A 25,788-nucleotide genomic window follows, 5' to 3' on the forward strand; every position below is an offset into this window, starting at 1 on the left:
CAATTGTTGCACTTGTTTATTTTATTGATATGTATAAACTATAATCAGACCGGTACCATATAAAAATTTTCATGTTTATGAACAATTGACGACATCATATCGTATGATTTACTACAATACTTTTACTTGATATCGAATCGGACACTTAAATCGATACTTAACATTTATTGAAACAAAATATCAACTGAAGAAAAAAAATCTTATCGTGGTGTTATTATTGGCGTAATTAAAAGTAGATAAATTATTTCATCAATCATCATACTTTATGGACATAATTTGTCATTTGCCTAAGCTATGTGATACCCCCTGCTAATTCACTCATACAAAGCGAAAGTAATGGAAGGTACAATTTTTTTATTTTCTAAGAGAACAAGAAAGGTTTATTTCTCATTTTATTCAAAGGTTGTGATCCTTATATAAATTATAATTGATGGTAGTTTATTTAATTGAATAAAGTATGGATTAATATATTATAATAAAATATCACAATATTGATTTTAATTGTATATAATTTATTTTATTATTTATAACTACGGTTTTCTAAGAAAACCATATATCTTCCTCCAATGTCTCCCAAGAAGAGTAACTTCTCCAAATAAGAATTTGCTAATCGGTTTCTTGATTGATTAATTGTAGCATTCGCCTTTGAAAAAAGCCTTTTATATAGTACCGAAGTTGCAACAATTAAAGAATGAATTCTTGTTTGATAATAGAATAATGGGAAGACATTTTTCATATCTTCTCGGTGTTCTAGGGGATCAAATTTTAATGTAATTATAGAGCTAGCTAGATATTGAGATAATTTGTTTGCCATTATTCCAGAACTTTTCTTTTGTGACTGACTTTGTACTAATACCTCATGTGTTTCCCAAAAATCCTACTTATTTACTAACTTTTATTACAATTTTAATGACATATTAACACATTTAACCTTAGTATTAATTAAGGCACATATTTGACATTTTTATTAAGCTATATCCCTAAAATTTACTTCTGGATCACCTTATTTTAACACCAATTCATATTGGTTACTATGATTTATAAATGGGAGGCCTTATCATACAGAATTTCAGAAAAATTATACATACAAGTTGATTTATTATTGTGAATAATTCAATATTTTTTATTATTATTTTACAATAAATTTGTATGGTTTATGGTAAATGGTTAAAAAAACTTGTATTTTTCTCTATATACTGATGATACAACAATAAGAATACATTGTGGGATCTTAACATTATTATTATTAAATATTTTTCTTCTTTAAAAAATAAATACTGGTAAATTGTCTGTCAATATATTTTAATTAATCAAATTCATTTTCCACAGAAATTAAAAAATATATATTATGGTTTAAAATCTAAAATATGTTAACATTTAAAGCATTTAAAACTATAATTCATAAAACATATAATACATAGGTCATAGAAAAGTTTACTTAAATTAATATTGTAAAAACAACTTTGTCAAAATATTAAAAGTTACTTTGTACAATAACATAATTTTATACACTTAACTAGAACTATTAAAATAACTAAATACAATATTTTATTAAATAAAATACAAAAGTAAAAGATAACTTTATAACATAAATTTTTTTTTCATTTTTTTAGGTTGGTTAGAACTAACTGGATTGGTATATCCTGGGGAAATTTAAGTGCATTGGTGCCTTGTGCACTGGGACACATGGTGCTTTTTAACCACCGTAGAAGTGCACGCAAGGTCACCCATCCGTTCACTTACGGCGGTAGGCGCGGCTTAACAATAGAGTTTTGTCAACAACTAGTGACCACCGCGCCACACCACGTCCCTAACATTCATATTAAATATTATTTTTTTCAGAACTTGAACACTTAAAATTCTTCATTAATGAATGATTGAATTAACATACCAACATTCTTGTCAAATCCAATTACTAAAAATGTATTACTTCTCCCAAAATTACTTTGTTCTGAATGTTTACCGTTAAGACAACATACAATAACCCTACATAAAGAGGAGCATAATATTTAACACCAATAATTTACATTATTGAATTTTAATTTTTTTAAATTGACATTATTATTTGATATTAATATCTAAAATTATCTTTAAATTTATAGTCTAGTTTTCATAAATTTTAATGATGTAAATGTTTGTAAATAATTGTATTACTTTTTTTTTATGAATAACTATTATAAGAGTGGGTTTTTAAAGAACTAATCATGTAATTATTAACCATTATAAGTAATATTTATAAACATAGGTCCGTATATAAGATTTAAGTGCAGGATGACTAAAAAATCTTCAAAATTTTTTTTTCCAACCTCATTAGTTTTTAAAAATTATAGCATAAATTATAGTACATTATATTACTGCTCTACCAATAAGAACATGTTAATCTTAGAGTAAAATTTAATAAATCCTTTAATTTTTTTATTTATTGCTGTAGATAATATTAATATTAATGATGAAAGAAAATCTAGCAATATAAGAAATAAAAAAAGAAATTTTGACCGGCTGTATGTTGACACTATAGATTTTGCTTCTTATATATTGTATAAATATATTCTATAAATTTTTGGAGGGACTATTACTTTTATGAGTTTGCCTCTAAATACGGCTTTGCTAAAACCAGACTCTGAATAAACAATCAAACACTTGAATTTTGCAAAAATGACTTAATTCAACAAATTTACTCAAGAACCTTAAATATAATATTAGTATGTATAAATAGTGAGAGCAAATTACACGTCACTTCTTCATAAACAATGGTGTTTTGAGGAGTATACAGCATATATCCATTTTAAAATTAACAGACAGAATGTAAAAATCCAAAACTGCATGTATATATATTAGAATATTAAAAAAAAAAATTTACTATCTCTTCTATAATGTATGTTCATTATAGAATTATTATAATTTTATTTCTTATAGGCTTAATTTACTACTAAAAATAAGAGAATCTACAATTTTTAAATATATGGTGATTTTTCATTATAAACCATACAATTACTAACAGAATAAAAATAATTTTGAAAACATTTCTTTTGGTTACCTTTAATTACATATTATCCTTATTTTACTAGCTATGTAATACTCTTTAAGTTCATCCCTTATGCCTTGTAAAGGTGTTAAATTTGTTATTACAATTAAGAACACATATTTCAAATTTAATAAAATATTGGACTTTTTATTTTAATAATAAATGGCATTTAATTTTTAGAATAACTTTAATCATTTATAACATATAAAACTTAAGAGTTTTAATTTTTTGAATTAATATACATTTATAATATAGAGGGATTATAAATACATTTAGCTAATTGCATTTTTATGATGTCTTTCTTCACAGCTACACAATGTTTATAGTCAATTATGAATTTAAAGCCACCTTTACAGGGCACTAGGGATATAATACAAAATTAGAGGTAACCAAAAAAAAAAATTTCAGTTATTTCTATTCTATTAGTTATTGTGTAATTTATGATAAAAAAATCATCATGTATTGTTTCTTAAGATGAAGAATCATACTAACAGTAACTTAAAACTTACTTTATTGGTTTTTTTAGGTACATACTGTAATCTTTCATAGCTTTTTTAATATTTTTCAAATGCATATTATTACTTCCCAAAAACACAAACACATCATATTTCATTTGTTTTCCTTTTGCCCAATCCATAATAGATAAAGGGTGTATAGGATTAATAACTTCATTTCTTTCTTCATATTCATCAACTTCAGATGACTAAAAAAATTCAATAATAAATAAGATTTTTTTTGTTATTTTTATTTATAATTATAACAACCTTAAACATAAGAGTTTCTAAATTTGAGTAAGTGACATTTTTATCGTAATCAATTTCAATTGGGTTATAAGGTTTTCCAGAATCATCTAAACCTACTATAATTGGTTTGTTGCTTTGAGATTTTTCATGCCAAATTATAGATAATGTTATCAATGATACAGCTTCATGAGCTTTAATTAAATGTGAATATGCACAATTTTGTTTCTTCATATATTTTCTGTTATCATATGATATTAAAATATGACGTCCTGTTGGTTTTAGTATCTAAATAATTAAAAGTAATCATTAAATATATAACTTTACAAATAAATAAAAATTATTAAGTTTAGAATTTACTTTTAAAGTTTTGTTAATTAGTTCTTCAGACAAAAATTTAATCAATGAAGCTGATAACTTTGGAGGGGGTTTTAGCAAAATTGTTGTCGTATGCCGAGAAGTCTGATTTTCAACTTGGATAATTAGATCTTCAGCAAGTTGTTTACTTAGATTGTCCAAATTATTTGAGTCATCTGATACTTTTTGAGTACTACTGTAAGTCATTTTTTTGTCCTTAAGATTTAATTTACTGGTTTCAACCTTATTTTCATTCCACTTAGTTTGTTTTTTATTGTTATCATTTTTAATCTTTCTTTTTAAAGCAGGCTGTTCAGAATTTTTATCACTTTTATTCAACTTAAAATTTGATTTCAAATTGTTACTTAATTCAAATTTAGTATGCGATGGTCCAGCTTGGAAATTATATTCATTCTGTTTCATTAAATTGGAACTTCCCTCAACTAATGGTTTTAATATTTTTTTATTTGACTTAATAACTACTTTTAACTTATCATCTGGTAAATTAGTATTTTCATTTTCCTGTTTCTTCATTATATTATTTTGTATTTGAATTATATTTCTAAAAAATTAAAGTTAAAATAAATTATATAAATAAGAAGCTGAAAGTTGTTACAACCATGTAATTATAGTAATATATATAAATAGAATAAATGAATTCATTTAACAAGTATAATGATATAATTACAGATAATTAAAATTAATATGATAGTGATAATATAGCTTTAAAGTGTTACCTCTAAATATATGAAATTATTTGTTCAACTTAATTAGTAAAATAAGTAATGATTTCAATTTTTTTTTAAAAAGATAACTCCATCTGTTTTGACAAACAGATGCTAATGACTAAAACATAGTTAAAATAAATATAGTTTAAAAAAACTAAAAAAACACGCTTTTAAAGCACATCGAACTAAAAAGTTAAAAATAATTTTTAAAATAAGTTTAAAATAATTATGAACGAAAAATACTAGTATTATTGCGATAAAAGCGTCGGGCGCTCAATATACGAAAAATATGGCACAAAGCACCCACACTTTTATCACAATAATACTAGTATTTTTTGTTCATAATTATTTTAAAAATTATTTTTAACTTTTTAGTTCGATGTGCTTTAAAAGCGTGTTTTTTTAGTTTTTTTAAACTATATTTATTTTTTACTTTTTAGTTTTATGTTATGATAGTAGTTACTATCAATATCATGGTTGTAACGGGTAACGAGAATACAGGTTCGATTCCGGTGAGGGAGTCTGAGAAACGGCTACCACATCCAAGAAAAGCAGCAGGCGCGCAAATTACTCACTCCCGGAACGTGGAGGTAGTGACAAAAAATGACGATACGGAAATCATCCCTCGTAATCGGAATGAATACTTTATATCTCTTAGAATAAATCGTGTTAATATATAAATTTTAATAGTTATATGCGACAAATAATGGGACTTAAGTACGTAAACGTATCATGCACTAGGTATAGCCGTGTTTTGTGGGCTTGCGGGTCGGACTAACGTTATACCTGAGGTATAAACGGCGGTAGGAATATATACGTAAGCCGTATGGTACGCGGATGGTATTGGTCAGTCAAAATAAAAATTTGTTTATATATACATAATATTGATGACAAGCATGCGTGTACGGGTACGATAACTAAAAATAAATTTTTATAGGAATAGCGTTGCCGTCGTGTGGGGAGCGAGGCGTGGGGTGGGGTGAATGCGTTTTGACAGTCTAGTCTAGACGACGGAATATGCGATAACGCGTGGCGTTTGAAGAGTTACAAACATACATACATACAGGTGAAACTAATATAAGCGTTTTAAAAAAAACTCATTTTTGAAAAAAAGTAAATCATGACATTTTTTAATTATAGATATAAATATATATATATAGATATATAAAAAAACCCATCACAGTGGGGTCGTGACATAGTGGGGATGTTGCATAGTTGGGTCCAGTATAGATTTAATCTGACAGTGATTAAAATCACTATCATAAGAAACGCTTCGATGTAAATCTGTAGGTAGTGTTTAATTTTAAAAAATTGATGGATAATTACAAAAGCAACATCAACTTCTATTTTCTTAATTATACCAAGATTAGTAATTCTTTTAATTATATATTATATAATTTTTAAAATTAATTGTTTTCAAATTATTATTGATTTTGATTTTTAATATGTTAAAAGTAATCATTTTGAACCTACTTTTTTTGTCTTTTAAAGTGAAAGTTTTAATAAAAAAATATGAAATTATTACCATAACTTTTAGCTCAACTTGCAAGTTTGAAATTGACATTATTAAATAGAAAAAAATAAAATTGTTAAGATTAATATACAATCAGGAAATTTTATAATTACTATTTACAGTACATTTATCAGAGAAGTTCGATTTCTTTTACATTTTTATCGTAATAGATCACTTAAATAAAAATCATAGTAATCATTTCTAATTAACTTTTGGTGTTTAAAAAGATTCTACAATGGAAATATTCAGAATTTAATTAATTTTAATGATTATATATCTAAAAAAACCAATAAAAAAAAGTTGTTAAAAAGATTTACTTAATTGAGCGTATTATAAAATTTGATTATAATTGTAAAAATCCATCTTTAAATTCAGGTGAAACTAAAAATCATTTTTCTTTTAAATTTATGATTTATATAGCAACATGTTACGAAAAATTTTTGAATATTATAGACTGGTAGTAGCACACACAAATAGAGTTAAAAAATTAACAAATTACAATGTAAAATTATTTACTTCTGTAGTTGAATACTTTTATCATATAAAATCCAATTCGACAATAAATACTTTAAGAATATTAGAAATTAATGATTTGTATGGAAAAAGCTGGTTAAGCTACTTTTTACTTGAATAAGAAATATTTTTTCGATTTTTATGAGTAATAACTTAAACTAAATACAAATTGTAATCATTTGACGTATCGTTGAAAAAAGTAAGTCTAGTGAGGGTTGCCAAAAAAAAATTTTAGCCACAAAAAGAACCACATATTATTATTAAAATAAAATAATATTAACATGAATATCAATTTCTTCTCACAAGGGGAGACTATAGTGATTGGATCCTTTATATTTATTGAAGTTATTGAATCTAAATGAGATAAATATCAAATGATTTGAAAATTTTATTTTATTTTTAAAAAAATATAAAATATTAATAGCCACAGACGGATTTGAACCTCGTACACCAAGCGTGAAAGAGACAAGCGATACCAATTGGGCAACTATTCGTTGCTTTCGTTACATGATAAAATTGACTATTTGAGCCAACTTAAATTTAAAAATTACTTTTGCAACTTGAAAAAAATAAAAAATTTTTAATAAGTTTAATTTCTTATGTCTTATGAACTTTATTCTATGTCAATTAAATTATAAAATATTCATGAAAGTCAGTGTATTGCCCTTATAAGTTATTTTAAGATAAAATAAAATACAAAACCCAGGATTTTAACACAAAAATAGTAAATTTTTGAATACGGTAGCCATGTGCGCAAAGAAGATAGGTCGTCAGGACAAATTTTTTTTTTAATTTTATAGTACATGACATAAGCTTTAATTTGACATATGTTTAAAGGACGCAGTATTTCAAAGATTAAGTTGAAAAAGTTAATTTTTTGTAAAAAAGTTACCATTTTGAAACCCTTCCTGTGGGCTGTTAAAGGGTCAAATGTTCACAAAAATATATAAAATGATAGGTAAATAACTAAGATATTTATAAAAAAAAAATTATATTGATTTGAACATTTTTAAAAAAGTTATGGCACTTTTAAGTAAAAAAAATTGAAAAAATATCGAAAATTAGCAATTTTTAAATTTGTAATTTTTTGGGGGATTTCCCCCGTTTACGGGGAACGAGGGAATTTTTTTCAATTTTTGAGGGTAATGTCTTCGACTAGATACGATTTGTGATCTTTTGACATATTGTTCATTAAAATCGGTCCAGCGAGAGCTGAGATTAAGCGTTCACAGACACAAAAAATAAAAAAAAAAACACATCATAGTAAAATTAATACCTTCTCAGCTTCGCATCGAAGCTAAAAAAACACATCATGGTAAATACAAGGTACAAGGTGGCAATATTTTTAGGGTATAATTTTTTGTTCCCAACTATCTCAATATAACTCTTAAATAATTGCATATATCCCATAATCATTACATTTAGCTAATAGTTATTATTGAGTTTAATGTTTCATTTAAATTATTATAATTTAATTATTATAGGTATTTTAAATAAATAATCATAATAATAATTAATAGAAATATAATTTGATAAAAATTCTTACGGTCCTGTTCTTGAATATCTTGCAAACTGAATAAATGCCTCGATGGGATGTATTTTTTCTTTTTCGAGTTCCATAACATTATTAAATCTTAAAATGAAGTTCCACAATCCTTCTTGTGGAGCTATGTTTAAAAATAACTTTTTTTTTGCAAACCGAAATGTGTTGTCTAAAAGAGTTTTGAGTGGCATGTGTAATACAAGTGAGTTAATAATCTATATAAAAATAGTAAAAAATAAAAACATTAAATCTAACATTTATATATTTATACTAACTTTTGAATTGTTAAGCATTTTTTGTGGAATAACTTCAAATTCTTCTCCCCACTTATTTAAACCAATATCTTTTTGTAAATTGTCCACATCCATTTTTTTCAAATTATTTATTTGTTTTAAATAATTATAAATAAATGTTAACTGTTCTCTAGCAAATTTTTCATTTTCTTCTTGAATTGCTAATAATTTAGATTTGAACATTTCCTCTACTTTTTGCATTCCATATAGTGTGTGAGTAATATATATTTGATGACCTAAAACAATTCCTAATTATATATACTGGATAATAAGGGTCATCAATGATATTTCATCGATTATTCTAGTAATTGCAATAGCAAAATATATTTACTATTGATAACCTAATGAATTAATTGTCAATATTGTAATACTTAGATTGTTTAGACCTTAGTTATATAATATATAATCTATATTTATATAATGACACTAAATATCCTTATAGAATAAAAAAAATTAAATTTTTGATTATCTATGGATGCATAGCTTATAGTCAGTTTCTAAAAAAAAATATTGAATAAATTAAAAAATTTCCTCCATTTTTTTAATACTTTAATTTGAAATAACTTAAAATAACTAATATTTTATCCAATTATCAAGTTATATTAAGTTTTCGTGATTAAAAATAAAGGAAATTCACAGTATTTTAATATTATATATGTATTGAAGTTTTACAAAAAAAAAAAAAAATCCTGCCGATATTAAAATTTTAAAATTGTTGTCACCCCTAGATAATATTAAATTTTATAACATTATTCTAGTACATGGATCATCAGAGTGAATATGAACAAGCTTCATTATATCTTTATGTGTCCATCCTTCATATTTTTTATGTCTTATAACCAGTTCTGTTGTTTTTAATGGATCTCTTTTCAAATACCAAGCACAAATAGCTTTGCGGAATCCTCGACTAAATCCTGATGATTTGTTTTGTAAAAAACCTAAAAGAATTTTGACCATAATTTATAATTAATTTTTAAATTATAGGGTAAATTTTTTTTTTAGTTAACCTTGCTCATAAAGAATTTGTCCTACAATTTTACAAAAATGTACAAACATTAAAAGTTGTAATCCATTGATACAAACTATTGATACAGCATCATAAGCATCTTGTACCATCTTCACACAATTTATATTTAAAGTTAATTTAGCACAAATGGCTAAACTAAATATTAAATGTTGATCATTAGTCAGTATATTTTCTCTTTTTACCTTAAATGTTTTCAATAAACATATTAAGTTATCATAAATATATTTTTGATATATTACAATACTTTTAATATTATTGGTACAATTGAATTTATTTCTTCAGGTTTATTTTTCTTTACAATATTTCCAATAATTTTTATACCGTCGAGGTAATTATGGTTTTCTTGTCGATATATCTTTTGTTTGATTTGTGGAGGAACATAAATAGAATGCTCATTTCCCAGAAAGAAATAACGGCGTAATTTATACTCCAGAAGTGTGTATGAAGGCATATTGAATCTATTAATAAATGAGCAAAATTTAAGCTAAGTATTATACAGAAAAACATATTACACATAACATGTAATTCATTTAAATAGATTTAATTTAAATAGATAGAATTTAAAAATATAAACTTAAATTTATAAGACATTAAAATCCAAACTATAAATTTTTATTAGAAAAAAAAATGTGTTATGTTATACAGTACACTATTTTCATAAAAATTTTTAACAATTAATCCATACTAATTACTGAATTTCATAAAATCTCTTTAAAAATAATTGTATTCATTTTTACTGTTTATAATAAAAATCATAGTCAATATTAGCAGACTTACTGTGTTTATATTATATTGTTGTGATATACAAACGAAATTGATTTTTTTTTTAATTCTCAAGTTAAAACGAGTTAATCAATAATGTTTACTAATCATAATATTTTAAATAGATTTCTTATACATTATTGTAATTATTTATAATAAAAAAAATTAAATTAATGTTTATAATACTTGTTTTTAATAATTCTGACAATGATTAATGATAAGATCATCTCTGATAATGATAAAAATAAAGAAATAAACATAGATCTATCACAGACTATATAGTCTGTGGATCTGTTAAGATAATAAAGAATTTTTCTATTATTTATAACTGTGTTATCTAAGAAAATATTTTATTTAGCAGACTATTATAATATGTTTATTCATGTTAAGTCAAACATATCAAAGTCATTCGATTTAAATTCGAAAATGGAATATGTAAAGCTAGAATTATCCTAAAATAATTTAAACTTTAATATCTAAAGGGATTTATGACAAAATAAATTATTTTTCTGTTGTTTTTCATGTTAAAATCAATACAAATGTTTAATTTTTTAGGATAAATATTTTTAAGAAATAAAATTTTATCATATTTTTTACAATGTAAAATAGATAAATTATATCTTTCGGTATAAATAAATATTCACATCACTCAGAATATGAAAACTAACTTTATATTTTTAATTCTTTTTCGTCGATTTTATTGTTTCTCTTAAATATTTACTGTACATATTTTTTTATAATAAAATGTTTTTCAAAATTTTTTTTCTAAATAAATCATTTACACTAACTGTTGTTGGTGTATCAAGTTTTTATTTTGGGATGTGGTGGAATAAGTTTAATACATCATCAAACCCTTATATTTCAAGTTTTAAAATATTTGATGCTGTAAATGCAGATAATGTTGTTTCTATGGATAGTCAAATTACTAGTCTCAAAGAACAAAGAATTTCACAAGTAAGATTAGAATTTAATATATAAATGTTAGAATTGTAAAATTTAAAAAAACTACTTAGTTTACTTCTTTTTACTCAGAAAAAGCTTGTATTATATTTTGTCTCTATTTCATTAGTACTGTAAATTAATTTTCCCAAATTTCTGTGTTGGCAAATATTTTTACATGTATAATTTTTTATTCTATTATAAAATTTAAGACAATACTCCTGTTAAAATTATATTTTAGAGAAAATAGTTTTCCTTCCTAAATTGTATAAAAATTCATGTGATTTTTATTTTGTTAGATTATGAGATATGGGTTTCCAGGTATGGATAATATACGGTCATACAGCAACTTTGTTTTGTCATATGATCAGAGAAATCGCATACCTCATTGGGTTTTAGAACATTTAACACCTGAAAGTGTGAAGTATAATTCCAATGTTGATAGGTCATTATGTGAATTTTTCGAGGATACATCTTTCCATCCATTTTTTAGGTTAATATCGTAACTATAATATTTGCACGATCATTGGTATAATAATCATGCAAATATCAATTCATTAATCATTTGGTTTAGAGCAACAAATAAGGATTATAAAAACAGTGGCTTTGATCGTGGTCATTTAGCAGCAGCTGGAAATCACAAATCTAATCAAGAATTAGTAAATCAAACTTTTGTTCTTTCAAATATTGCCCCTCAAGTTGGAAATGGGTTTAATAGAGATGCTTGGAATCAGTTAGAAAAATATGTAAGAAAAAAAGCAAGATATAATAAAAATGTTTATGTTTGTTCTGGACCAATGTTTTTACCAAAGTAAAATATTTTTATTTATTTATTTTTTAATACAAACTTTTTTTTGTAACTTTTTAATGTGAAGTAAAATAAACAATTTTTTAACAAAATATTAATCATATGGGATACTTCCATTCTTAAAAATGAATAGTGACATTCAGAATTTCTAATTGAGATTTGGCATATCAAAGTCATATATATTTTTTTGCTCATTACTTTTTCTTGAAATTTATTTTACATTCATACATCCTTTCCTGTCTACTCAACTATTAACACTAATTTAAAGGGGTATAAACCATTCACACTGAAATTCAAGTCAAAAATTACAATAATTGTAAATAATTTTTTTGCAAGACTACGAAATTGCATATCAGAGGGTCATAAAAAATTTTTGGATTTAATAATTCATGTAAAAGTTATTTAAACCAATTTTTCAATTGCTTTCTAGTAAACATTTGAGTAAACTAAATAAAAATATGTATTTTACTGTCCAATATTTTTGTATATAAAAGTTTTTACAAAAACTAAAATACTAGTTAAGGTTGAACTTATTACCTTAAAAGTTTTTATATTTAACATTTAAAAAATAATAAAAAGGAATACTCGGTTTATAAGTAAAACTAGTTATTCTAAATTTTCTTTAAGAACCAACACTATATAATTAATTGCAGTTATATATTTGTTAATTTTGACTTTATTTATTTGTATTAGGAAAGGAGATGATGGTAAATTATGGGTGAAATATCAAGTAATTGGCGATAACCATGTAGCTGTCCCAACACATTTTTATAAGATTATTGTAATTGAAGGAAATGATTCAAAGTTCTATTTAGAAAGCTACATAATGCCCAATCAAGTGATTCCAAAAAATATACCTTTGAAAGATTTTCAGGTGATTTTTTTTATGATAACATATTTATGAACATGATAAGGTTAAAATATTAGCGAGTATAACTATAATAAAAAAAAAAATTTCTGATTGTATACTTAAAATAATTTTAATTTTGATAATCAACAAAATTAGTGATATAATTAAGTTCTGATTGATTTGAACTCTCAAAAAGTTTTTGAATTTGGTATAAGTTAGGCTTTATGTTCAGTTTTAAATTAGTTTTGTATATAGTTCATAAAAACATATTACATAATTAATATGTTTATTTTGAATTATTCATAAACCTAAATATTTAAATAACATGATAAGAAGTATAACCTATCAAGTTTTAGCTTTTTGTATAAAAAGAAATATTTTATTAAAGTTACAATAATAATTATTCATTTACCTTAAATTAAATAAATTTAACAATTTACCCTAGTGTATAATCATCTTCAATGATGAATTAATAAATAAATAATAAGTTAAAAATTGTGACTATTTTTATTGTTAATTATTAAAATAAACCTTTTTTTATAGATGCCTTTAGAGCTAATTGAACGTGCATCAGGTTTGCAATTTTTCAAACAGTTAACACTTGATAAATTTGCCAAAATCAACAATTAGAACCATATATTAGTCAAAATTACTGTTAATTTATATTGATAGAAATATAATATTTTTTTTATAAAGGAAGTATTAATTTTCATAATTGTATTTATATTTATTTTTTAATCATGTTTATCTCTAAATGTTATTGCTTCTATATTAAAATTCAATTTTTCAATTGTTTTTATATTTAATTATTAATTCTTACATTTTTCTTTCTTAAAGTAAAAAGAATATTTTCTGACAATAAATAAATAAATTTTTATATGTGACAAATATTTAATAATAACAATTTGATTTTCAATTATTTTTTAAATAAGTGTATAACATTTCATAAGTTGTCCAAGATATTGCTGTCATTAATGATCGCCGGATTAATCTAACAGATAGTCCACGAAAATATCCATTAATTCCATAATTCTAAAATAACATCATGATAATTACAAACAATTATTTGTTAATAATTTCTTATATTTCAATTAAAATTTTAATGAAAAATTACTGATGTGGATAGATAATAAGTACACTTTCTTAATATTTATGTTTCAAAAAAGTAAATACATTGTAGATTTATATTGAAAAAATATTAAAGTTATAAGTGATTTTAATCAGTATTAATGATTAAAATAAATAATGATTCATTATTGTTAAATAAAGTATAACTTCATTAAGACACTCCTGATGAGAAATTAAAAAAGACGTTTTAATGATGTATAGATATTTAAAATGTATATAATGTGGTATCCCACCTTATTCCACAAGTAAACATTTTTCCAAATTTATGTAAGTCAATTTGAGGAAATTCATGAGAAATTAAACATTTTCTAGTCCCTTCCAAATATTTGCAAATGTTTGATTTACTTTTCAAATATTATGAACAAAATAAAATAATAATAACAAAAATGTTTTTATAAACACTTTCAATAACACTTACTTCTTGTATTAAAACTATTGATTTGATAAATGATTGTCTATCCTTAGATAATTGCTGACTAGATTTAATTACATCAAAAGGATGAGTAATAAATGATGCAAATATCCCAGAGAATAGTCCACAATTAAAAATATAAAAAGATTGTTTTCGGGTTGACTCTAGAAAAAGGCAATAAGCTTGAAATATTATTTTTTAACTCTTAAAAAATGAATTAAACTTTATATAAATTTTAATTGAAATTAACAATAAGAAAATAATAATTATAAATTATTGAGTGAGAGAGGAATAGCTGCACCACTTCCTCACTACCAGTCAAAGTTGAAATTTATTTTAACTACTAAAATACTGTTACATAGTTATTATCGATTAGTAATTTTTTTATATTGATCATTTTTTATTTTATAAGTTAGTTAAACATGTATGTTTCCATTTTAAAAAACCCACAGTGGTGACGTGGCATAGTTAGATCAAGTATAATGATATCTGACAGTGATTAAAATCACTATCATAAAAAACGCTTCGATGCAACTTTTTAGATAGTGCTTAATTTTAAGAAATTGGTGGATTATTACAAAAGCTACATGATCTGCTATTTCCTTATTTATATCCTGATTAAGATAAAGTATATTATTATTATAAGATAAAGTATGTCAAATGAAAAAGGAATATAAATATTATTTCTCATAAAAAAATTGTGTTGATCCATACACTTTTCAATAAGTTATAGCATTATAAAGTTAAAAATGTAAAAAATAAAATCGAGTATTTATACAATAATAGCATTTGGTAGCCATTTTCACAATGAAAACAAAATAAAGTCCGAATTTTTATTTTCTATAATAAAGTACATTACATTAGCCTTAATTTAAGAAATATATAAAAGCGTCAGACTTTCCGAAAAACTTTCTTCAAAAGTTAAGTTCAAAAAGATGTCATTTTAAATCCCCCCCTGTGGGCAGGTTGATACCAAATGATAGGTAAAGACATTAAGCATTTATTAAAAAAAAAAAGTTAAAATGATTTGTTCATTTTTGAATAAGTTATTGCAGTTTTAAGTAAAAAAAATTTCGAAAATTCGCGATTTTTAAATTTGTAATTTTTTTGGAAAATTTTCCCCATTTACAGGGAACGAGGGAAATTTTTTCAATATTTGAGTGTAATTTCTTCGACTAGATACGATTAGTGATCTTTTGACGTATTGTAGAAAGAAATCGGTTCGGTGAGAGCTAAAAAAAAGTGGTAACAGAAACAAAAAAAAAAAAACACATTATAGTAAAACTAATATTATCAGCTTCACATCGAAGCTAAAATAAAGTTGACATCTCTATAAGAGATAAGGGATGAACATATAACAGATAAATGGAATTACATATGTAACTAATAAAAGCCAAAAAAAAAATTATTATTTTAAGAAAAATTGAATGGATAATGTTAAAACAATCACCTTGTATAAGAAAAATACTTTTTTTTCATTGCTAAATATATATTTTTTTTAAGTTTAAAAAATTTTTGGAAAAAGTGATTAAATAAGAAAATATGAAATCACCCAGTAAATGTTAGTAATACTTAAATTTTATGTGATTATATAATTATTCATGTTTATGTCATTAAGATTTAACATTGCAAATAGACTTTGATCAAGTTTTCTGAATTACTAACATCACAGAGAACTTAAAAAATTGGATATTTGATTTTAAAGGAATTATTGTGGACGAATTAACAAAATCTACCTTCAAATAGTTGACAGTCTTTTAGTTTCATATACAACATAAAATATAAGCCTGAAAAAGGAGCATCTCGTAACAATGTTGCAGTCCAACCACGGCCCATCACATTCCATCCTTCTAATTTGTACATATTGATTAATCCACTTTTTAAACTACTATAATGATAATAACCACTCTAAAATAATAAATAACATTAAAACATTAAATATACTTTTTTTAAAATATTATTTTTTCTTTTTAAAAACAAATTTTCAATTAAATTATTTCCAAAAATATTTATATTTATTTCCTTAGTCTTACAAATGTGTAACTTTTTTATGAACACCCCTAGAAAAGTAATAAGAAAGTAATAGCAAATAGCATCCATAAAAAATTTAAGTTCCTTCGAAAATACTGAGATTATTTTAAAAAAATGATAATAAAATAATAGATGACAAATAGTTAGCTTTATTTTCATATATATACTTATACGGAGGGTTAGTAAATTCAATGTCACGAGTAGTAGAATGATATTCAGTACGACATAAAAATAGTGAAATCAAAAACTAAAATTTTTTACCTCCAAAATTGGGGTTTTTCTTTTTCCCCCACTTCAAATTTTATTTTAATCAAAAATAAATAACACCATGGTATTTCCCACAAAAGTCTCATACAAATTGAGCGGTCACTTGATTTTTTGTAACTTTCGTGCCCACTCCTAAACTTTAGGTTCAAAGTTGGAAAAAAAATTTACTTTAGTGTGACTTATCAATTTTTATTGAAATTTTACTGTGAGTCATGTGATGTAGTTTATTTTTAGTTTAAGCGATTACATAATGAGAAAAACTGGAAAACCCCACAGATAATGTGATATTTTTTTAATTTCACAAGTTTATTTCGTCTTTTATTATTTATTCAAACCAATTATAATTTTTATCATTAAAACTGTTATAAAATTATAATTTTTTTTCTTTGTAGGTTGTAAAAATAAAATAATCACAAGATTGAAATGAATATTTTAAACTTTATTACAATAGGACAATTAGAAATAATTATTTTGATGTAATCGGCACACTACTCTTTCCCAAAATTAATCACTAATGAGAATATGGTACATCGCTGAGCTTGTTAATATTTATTTAAATGTTTGAAAAATACTGTTCACTATTCAATAGTCACTAATTAAGTTGCAAAAAATATTAGATAACTTTTAAAATATAGCTTCTTTTTTTATGCAATAAAAATGCATAAATTACAGTAAAAACTAATAATTTATAGTAAACAAATAACCTGTATTGTAAAACATATTAAATGCGAGTCACTTGATTAAAAATTTAATTTAAATTACATTTACTGTTTCATTTACAAAACCACCTACTGTTTAATAATTTATTTTAAGTTTTTTGTTATAAAAATTTAAGTATCTTATAAACTGCATTTCTTTTTTTTTTTTATTTAATATTATTATGAACTAAATTTAATCATATTTTAAATATTACTACATTTTAAAAGACAGTACATCAAGAAAAAAAATACCACAAGTTTACCGTCCCGCTCGTGAAATTAAAATAATATCACATTATCTGTGGGATTTTCCGTTTTTTCTCGTTATGTAAGCGTTTAAACTAAAAATAAACTACATTACAGAACTCACAGTAAAATTTCAATACTAATTGATGGGTCACACTAAAGTGAAATTGTTTTATAACTTTGAACCCAAATTTCAGGAGAGGGAGTGAAAGTTACAAAAAATCGAGTGATCACTCAAATTGTATGAGGATTTTATGGGAAATACCGTGGTGGTATTTATTTTTGATTAAAATACATTTGAAGTGGGGGAACCAGAAAAACCCCAATTTTGGAGACAGGAAATTTTAGTTTTTGATTTCGCTATTTTTAGATCTTACTGAATAATACTTTACTACTTGTGAAATTGAATTTACTAACACCCTGTATAATGTATAATGTAAAATTTAAATCTTTAATGAATATAATAATTACCTTTCAGCTTTTTTTTTTTTTAATTACTATTTCACTCAACTTAAAAAACCTTGCAACAAATAACCTTATTATATCAGTCTCAAAATTTACAAAGATCATTATTATTAGCATTAAAAAAATGTTAAGATTAAAGCAGTAAATATAGTTTTTTAAGAAAACTTTAACTTAATAATTTGACTAAGGAGAAATTACTTGGAAATTATTCATTATTTAAACAATATAAAATTAGTATATAATTTGTAGATAAAAATCATAAAAAAAATTTGAATGTAAAAATATTTTCTAATTAATGAGTATTAATACATTTTATATTTAAGACTAGTATTTTAATAAGATCAATTACATAAATTTTCATTCTTATTAAATGTAATTTTAGCTACAAACAGGTTACACAAAATTTGTAATTATAAGGTAACATCACAAATTGGTGATGTGTAAAATTATGATAAAAATAAGGTATTTAAATAATATGACAAATTGAAAAGAACGTGAGTAAATTAAAAAAATTATTATATTAAATATATATTACTTCTAATCGTGTTTTTAAAACTGTAAAAGGCATAAGTGCTGAAACAGCAATACATCTTGAACTGAAACCAGCTAAACCAGATTTGATCATAGACGATTCATTGTTATTGATTAAATATGAATGTATGAACTGAGTAAGAGAAATATGTATTCCAATTCCTGGTATATTACGAGCTAATGACTAAAATATCAATACATTTTATAACTTATTATTTTTGACAATAAAATTAATTAACAAAAATATATTAAAATTTTAATAAGCTTATTTAAAAAATGTATAAAATTAATTTTTTTATAATAATTTAACTTTTTTTTTGTATCTATACAATAAAATAATGTTTTTGAACCATTAGTTGGCTGCATAAGGTTAAATTATCTTAGCCATTTTAAATAAATGCCCATTGTGTTTTAAAAATATTTTGGTGGATCATTAAAAAATTACCCACCAAAATATTGGATATTTGAATTTTTTATAATTTCTTATTTCATAAAAGTATTATGTAAAGTCAACTAGGTATGAATTTTAAAATTATTCATTTATTTAAATAAGTAATCAAAGTTTGTATGAGAAATAAATAGGTTATCTTACTGGAGCAAGTCCTCTCCAAAAACCGTGATATGATTCTTGTTTCCACACTAACTTAATAGCACCAACTATAGTAAGATTATTGTTACTGAAAAATAAAAATAACAATAATTTGTTAATTTTCATGTTATTAATTGTCATCTCATAACAAGAAAAAGATGGTCTACTATCACTCAATATTTATTTATTGTAAATTTAATTAGGCAAAATGCCTAATAACAATATAATTAAATCAAAATAATTATATTAAGTTATCAAGGTATACATAAAAAAACTACTAATTTCTAACAAAAATATCAACATTATGATTATTTACATATTCATGTATCTTATAATAGGAATTTTTACAACAAATTGGTCACATAAATGGCACATAAAAAGTATCGGTTATACAATCAGAGACCAAATTCATTAGTCTAGTAAATAAACTAAGATATTAAATAAAACCATTTAATAATTTAAAAACAGATATCAAATTTAATCCATCTATAATTTAAGGTGTTAAGCTTAAAGTATATAATATTGGTTGATAAGATGAGTAGGGACAATGTTGGATGTTATGTATATGACATAATACTCCTAAAAAATAATTTTAGATGTTTTCAATAGAATGAATAGGGTTAGTAATAAAAGGAGACTAAAGAGCAATTAAGAGTCTAATACATAATAATATATATATATACACAGAATGTTGCAGACCTATTTGATACTAAATTTTATATTTTTAGAGGTATATCAAATTTATAAATATGTTAAAATAAGCTATTATACAAATATATTAATACAATCAAATTAAATATAATAATTTAATAGAAGCTAAATTATTTAATAATAACTTTTATTAGTATATGTTCCTAGAATTAATCAAAATCCAATTATTTTATATAAAATAATGACTCTTATGATACACCATTTTTATTAGCAAGTTTTTGAACAATTTAAAAATGTACATATATAAATATATAAAAATATTAATTGTATATCTAATTATCATTTTGATATTAAAAAAAAAAAATTATTATACAGAATGATACTTTTAACTGTAGCCACTTAATTTCTCTTAAAATATTAAGTTTTTTAAAATTTTATTAGTTACATATGTATTTCCATTTATCTCTTATAAAATAATTTTTAAATCCATCCCTTATAACTTATAAGGGTGTCAACCTTTTTCTTTATATGGCAACATACATTTTAAACTACCTTATAAAATAGAAAATGATTTAATAAAGAAAATGACTGACTGATAACAACTTTTGGACCAATACCTTGAAAGTTGTTAGTATTTAAAATATAGACTATAAATGAAGTGCAGTTACTGCTGTTTTTATCATTTGTCATTTCTCAGTTACACTCTACCTTCCATCTATTTACAAATCATGAAAATTTATTATTTTAAAAGAAATAGTGTTAAAAGAATCACCTTGTTTTGCAGTGAATCTTATTTTGATTTTAGGTTCGATGCAAAGCTGAGAAGGTATTAATTTTACTATAATGTGTTTGTTTTTATTTTTTAATGGCAATCTGTAATATTTTATATTATTATGAACCTCAATTTTTAGGTTATTAGCTTCAATGTGTTGCTGAGAAGCTATTGGTTTTACTCTGCTTTTTTTTCGTGATACTCTTTACATGACTTTGTTCCAACTAGATCGATTTAGCTCGACAATATGTTAAAATATAACTAAAAATATTTAGTTAAAGCTATCAGTACTCTAATTTTCAAAAATTCTTACTATCCTAATAATAAAAGGTCACTCCTCAAAACTTATAGTCCTTATAAAAACAGTCAGTTTTGATATTTTTAGTTTTCACATAATATTGATATAATTTTTTGATAACTCAAAGGATTATAAAGTAATATTTATTGATAATACTTCAGATATTTTTGGTAAATATGATTGATCTCGTTTATATCATTCTTAATTAACTATAATTAATTGTATAATGCATGGTATCCATATCAATGTATAAAGGAAGCATATTTTTTTTTCTTTTTAATTTTTTAAAAATATTTCAAAAATTCTTCATTAAAATTCATACAATATACTTTAAGGTGAAAAAAGAAAAACTATCTTAAATTTCGATTTCTAGTAGCTATTGGACATTAGGGCCAAAAATCAATCAATATTCAATAAAATTGTCAATTTTGAAGAGTTGTGAATAGCAACTGAATATGTATATCGTTCAAAACTAAATCAAAATTAAGAGTTTTTTGTGTACTAAACAATTAAAAAAAAAATGTACTAATAACTTGTCTTCTATGAGTAATCAACCTATAAATTAAGGTCTATTAACTTAATCAAAACCTTTAAATTTAAAAATTATATTATTTTTAGTAAATATATAAAATTGTGATGAATAATATGTAAAATGTATGAAGTGATTTTAACCATTGTGAGCTATCATTCAATAATCTAAAAAAATTGCCTTAATTTCACTACTCTGGATCCTACTCTGCTTAGCTATTTTTAAATTTATTTATGAATGGTCTTGACTTTTACTTTAAAATAATTATAATTTAAAATTTAGTGAATAAGTTTTAAATTTCTTACGTCTTATTTAATATTTTATAGTACTTATAAATTCAAATTTCTTACATTATTAACACTGCAGGTGTAAGACATTTTACTTAATTTTTTATCCATATAATTTCAGGCCATGGATGGCATTTATTTTATGCAAGTTATAATCCAAGGTGATTAAGCACTTACTTCTTTGGGGTTTGCAAAACTGTTTTTACAACATCAAATGGTTGAAATATTAATGTAGAAAAAAATCCTGAGGCTGAACTTGCTGTAATAGAATTGACTAAAGGGTACTAAAGTATAAAATAAATTTGTTAACATCAAAAGCAATATTATTAACTGATTTAATTTACTTGGAAAATCCTAAAAAATATGTTTTTAAAGCTACTTGAATTTTTATCTACAGACATCTTAATTTAAATGAACTGTGATTTTTTTTCCAAATTATTAATACACTTCTTCATCTTATAAACTATCCATGATCGTAGGTAGTTGAGTAAATTATGTAAACTAAGTTAAAGTGCAATTTTAACATGATTACAACAGCTCAAATAATTAAGAGTACACTTCTATTAGTGATGTATACTACTAAGTGAATACTATCGAATAGTTCGATAGTTAAAACAATCGATTCAGCCGTTTATTTTCAAAAACTCCGTCGAACTGTTACTAAGAATTTTATCACTAATTATCCAGAATATTATACGAGTTAAAACAACTAAATGAAACAATAAAAATCTTATTTAAATAAAATTTTGCATGACCGAATGTTCTTGACTATCAACTATTATATTGAATAAAAGGGTTCCGGAGATTGCCACGAACTGATGATGCCCCGACATTCATTTACTCCGACACTGTAAAAAAATCCTCCGACAACAATTACTACGAATACCTAGTTACAAAAATTTGTATGTTACTACGACGACGAATACTCCGAATAGGACTATTAATTGATTGCTCCGAATGAAATTAGCTCCGAACATCGATTATTCACGAAATCGATTACAAAAATTATCAAATTTCGGAGTAGATGAATATCGTAGCAATATATTATCTGATGGAAAAATATAACCCTTATCACTAATTAATAAATATTAATTAATATAATAAAATAGCGTTATAATTGATTACTGTCTATTAACGAATAATTATTACAATAAAGATCCCCGAAATGTATCCGACTTTTGATAAAATAGGTACATAAAGGTAACATAACTGGTGTGAGCCCTTAAATTTTTTTTTGGAGGGGAAAGAAGAGCGATTCCAATTTTCAGACGTAAAATCTTTTTTACCTCTCCTTATTAGTGCTTATTATAACATTGCAAGCACATTAATATTATAACATTCAATTAGTTTAGTTAAAAAATATAGAGGTACGTTTTTATGATGATAGTATTCGTTATTAAACAGATGCGTTTATAAAGATATTCGGTATCCCATTCTCTAAAACTGTCATTACAATAAGTTTCATATGAAATCAAGCAAAAATATGATTTAATATCATTTCATTGTTCAAAGGTGGGTAACGAAATTAATTCAGTCCAGTTTGGATTTGACCGCAATTTGGAGAGACTTGAGGGGGCTTTGACTCCTAAAATTCTGCCATAGAATATACCGAAAATGAATTAATTTGTATTTCTTGTTGTATAGAAATATTTTTTTAGATTAGGTAAAAAGTTATGTAATTAGAGTTCCCAAATATTTTGTTGCAATACTCCTACGCTCTAGTCAAATTAAGTAAACACAAGGCAGTTATAAGTTAACAGTGGACAATAGTTTATGATTTATCATAAACTTACAAAAATCTTCTGCTAAGTAAATTGGTTTTAAACTTAACTAACTCAATTAAAAATATGCAGTCAATTCATTAAATAATAGTTCAGTTTTTTTTCATTTGCATTATGATTATTTGAAGTTTTGTCAAATATACGTATAGAGTTAAATATTTTAATTTATAATCATGATTGATAATCAAACAATTATTCATTTTTTCTCATTAAATGTACAATATAATAATGTAATATTGAAGCTGTACAACTTTTTTTATAGGACATATATATTTAAAATTACATTTTTACAAAACATAATACATTACATTACGTGATTTTATTTTGAAAATTAATTTTTATTTTTTAGGAATATGCTTTCATATTCTAAAAAGTACATATAAAATGAATTCAAATTTTTAAAAAAACTTTATTTTGTATTTATAGAACAATACATTTATATTTGCAGGATACACGTTAAGCTAACGAGATGAAAACATTGGCAAAATAATCATCTTTTCGTAGTGTCGGCCTGGCTCAGAAGGCCAACATTAAATTTAAGATTTTTTTTCTCGCTGGACCACTGAGAAAATTGTCTAACAAATTTAATTATTATTAAAAAAAGGAAAGGCTATTCAGATATTTTTTTCAAGGAAATATCAAACTGATTTCAATAAATGTATATTATATTTTAAGGAAAAAGAACTTTAAATAAATAATTTTTTACTCCTTAATATTTTTAACTTTTCTTTGAGCACCACTGGAGATTATAATGGTTTTACTTATAATTTAACATTGATTATAAAACTCATGTCACAAAATTAAAATTGTTTAACGATGAGTTAATATATTTTTACTTTTAGATGACACACAGAATTTTTAAATAAGAAAAAATTAATTCTACTTATATATAACCACAACTTACTAATTCTTAGCATAACTCATATTAAAACTTGTAGCAAAACTTAACGTTTAATATTATTTTAATTTATTTTAATGTAAGTTAAAAATAATTTTAGTAATTAATTTTCAATTAAAATTGCTGAAAGAAAAATTATTCATAATCTAATGAGTCAACACAAACCTATTGGAAGAAACTTCCAGAAAGTAATAAGACTAAAAAAAATGTGTCCAACAATTACTGCATTGAAGTTGGATATACTGTGTTATTTTATACTTAAATATCCTAATGCAGCACAGGAAAAATCCAGTCATCCCCAAAAATGATGAGGAACACATGGAAGAAATTTCTTTTTTAACCTTGAGGTCCTATTGCACTACATTCAAAATTATTGGATAATAAGATATTATTTTAACTCTTCCCGAAGACACTTATCCATATTATCAAATTGGACACAGAACACCCAATTTTATATTGTACAAATATTAACAATTTTATGTTTATATTAGTCATTATTTTTTAATATTACACACTTAGGAATTAATCACTAGTAAAATTGCACATGACAATTTTTACAGCACATATTTGTTATAGAAAAATTAGTTTTCAAATGGATCTCTTAGATGTTAAAAAATAAGTTACGGTTAGATAAAATTTTATGGATCAACTGAAAAAACAGTTAACTAGCAGTTTTTTGATTTGATGAAAATATTTTGTAATTATTGGATAATTAAAAAATAAAAACCAAGCACGGTGGGGTCGCGGCACAGTGGTGACGTGGCATAGTTGGATCAAGTATAATGATATCTGACAGTGATTAAAATCACTATAAAGAAAAAACGCTTCAATGCAAATCTTTAGTGTTTAATTTTAAAAAATTGGTGGATTATTCCAAAAGCTACATGATTTGCTAGTTCCTTATTAATATCCTGATTAAGATAAAGTATGTCGAACGAAAAAGGAATTATTAAAAAATATTATTTCTCATAAAAAAATTATGTTGTTCTATACACTTTTCAATAAGTTATAGCATTATAAAGTTAAAAATGTAAAAAATAAAATCGAGTATTTATATAATAATAGCATTTGGTAGCCATTTTCACAATGAAGACAAAATAAAGTCCG

The 25,788-nt window shown here is 23.7% G+C and overlaps 3 protein-coding genes across 4 annotated transcripts in view; 1 reads left to right on the forward strand and 2 right to left on the reverse strand.

The window, feature by feature from the left end:
- Positions 1-1,275: 1,275 nt before the first annotated feature.
- On the reverse strand, positions 1,276-10,701 carry LOC126895752 (uncharacterized). Its single transcript, XM_050667948.1, has 10 exons — positions 10,517-10,701; positions 9,984-10,197; positions 9,720-9,921; positions 9,474-9,650; positions 8,695-8,948; positions 8,423-8,634; positions 4,126-4,684; positions 3,790-4,053; positions 3,535-3,728; positions 1,276-1,986 (listed from the first exon to the last, which is right to left on the reverse strand). The coding sequence occupies exons 2-10, from the start codon at positions 10,188-10,190 to the stop codon at positions 1,854-1,856; spliced, it is 2,202 nt and encodes a 733-aa protein (XP_050523905.1). The 5' UTR covers positions 10,191-10,197; positions 10,517-10,701; the 3' UTR covers positions 1,276-1,853.
- Positions 10,702-11,103: 402 nt separating this feature from the next.
- LOC126895753 (endonuclease G, mitochondrial-like) lies at positions 11,104-13,899 on the forward strand. Its single transcript, XM_050667950.1, has 5 exons — positions 11,104-11,455; positions 11,740-11,933; positions 12,015-12,251; positions 12,942-13,122; positions 13,642-13,899. Exons 1-5 carry the CDS (start codon positions 11,246-11,248, stop codon positions 13,726-13,728), a joined length of 909 nt encoding a protein of 302 aa, XP_050523907.1. The 5' UTR covers positions 11,104-11,245; the 3' UTR covers positions 13,729-13,899.
- LOC126895754 (mitochondrial glycine transporter-like) overlaps positions 13,876-25,788 on the reverse strand; it is a 51,168-nt gene continuing 39,255 nt past the window's right edge. Inside the window, exons 1-7 of one of the 2 annotated variants that reach the window (XM_050667951.1) lie at positions 22,347-22,797; positions 22,180-22,286; positions 19,469-19,553; positions 18,881-19,060; positions 16,375-16,546; positions 14,645-14,802; positions 13,876-14,130 (exon numbers count right to left, since the gene is read on the reverse strand). In XM_050667951.1, coding sequence (XP_050523908.1) covers positions 14,011-14,130; positions 14,645-14,802; positions 16,375-16,546; positions 18,881-19,060; positions 19,469-19,553; positions 22,180-22,286; positions 22,347-22,403 — 879 coding nt within the window. In that variant the 5' untranslated portion in view covers positions 22,404-22,797 and the 3' untranslated portion in view covers positions 13,876-14,010. Of the gene's footprint in view, positions 14,131-14,644; positions 14,803-16,374; positions 16,547-18,880; positions 19,061-19,468; positions 19,554-22,179; positions 22,287-22,346; positions 22,798-25,788 lie in introns of those variants that run through there. The other variant, XM_050667952.1, reaches the window with a different exon arrangement.

The sequence above is a fragment of the Daktulosphaira vitifoliae genome, unplaced genomic scaffold, assembly GCF_025091365.1.
Source record: "Daktulosphaira vitifoliae isolate Bord-2020 unplaced genomic scaffold, ASM2509136v1 Scaffold_1, whole genome shotgun sequence".
Lineage (NCBI taxonomy): Eukaryota > Metazoa > Arthropoda > Insecta > Hemiptera > Phylloxeridae > Daktulosphaira > Daktulosphaira vitifoliae.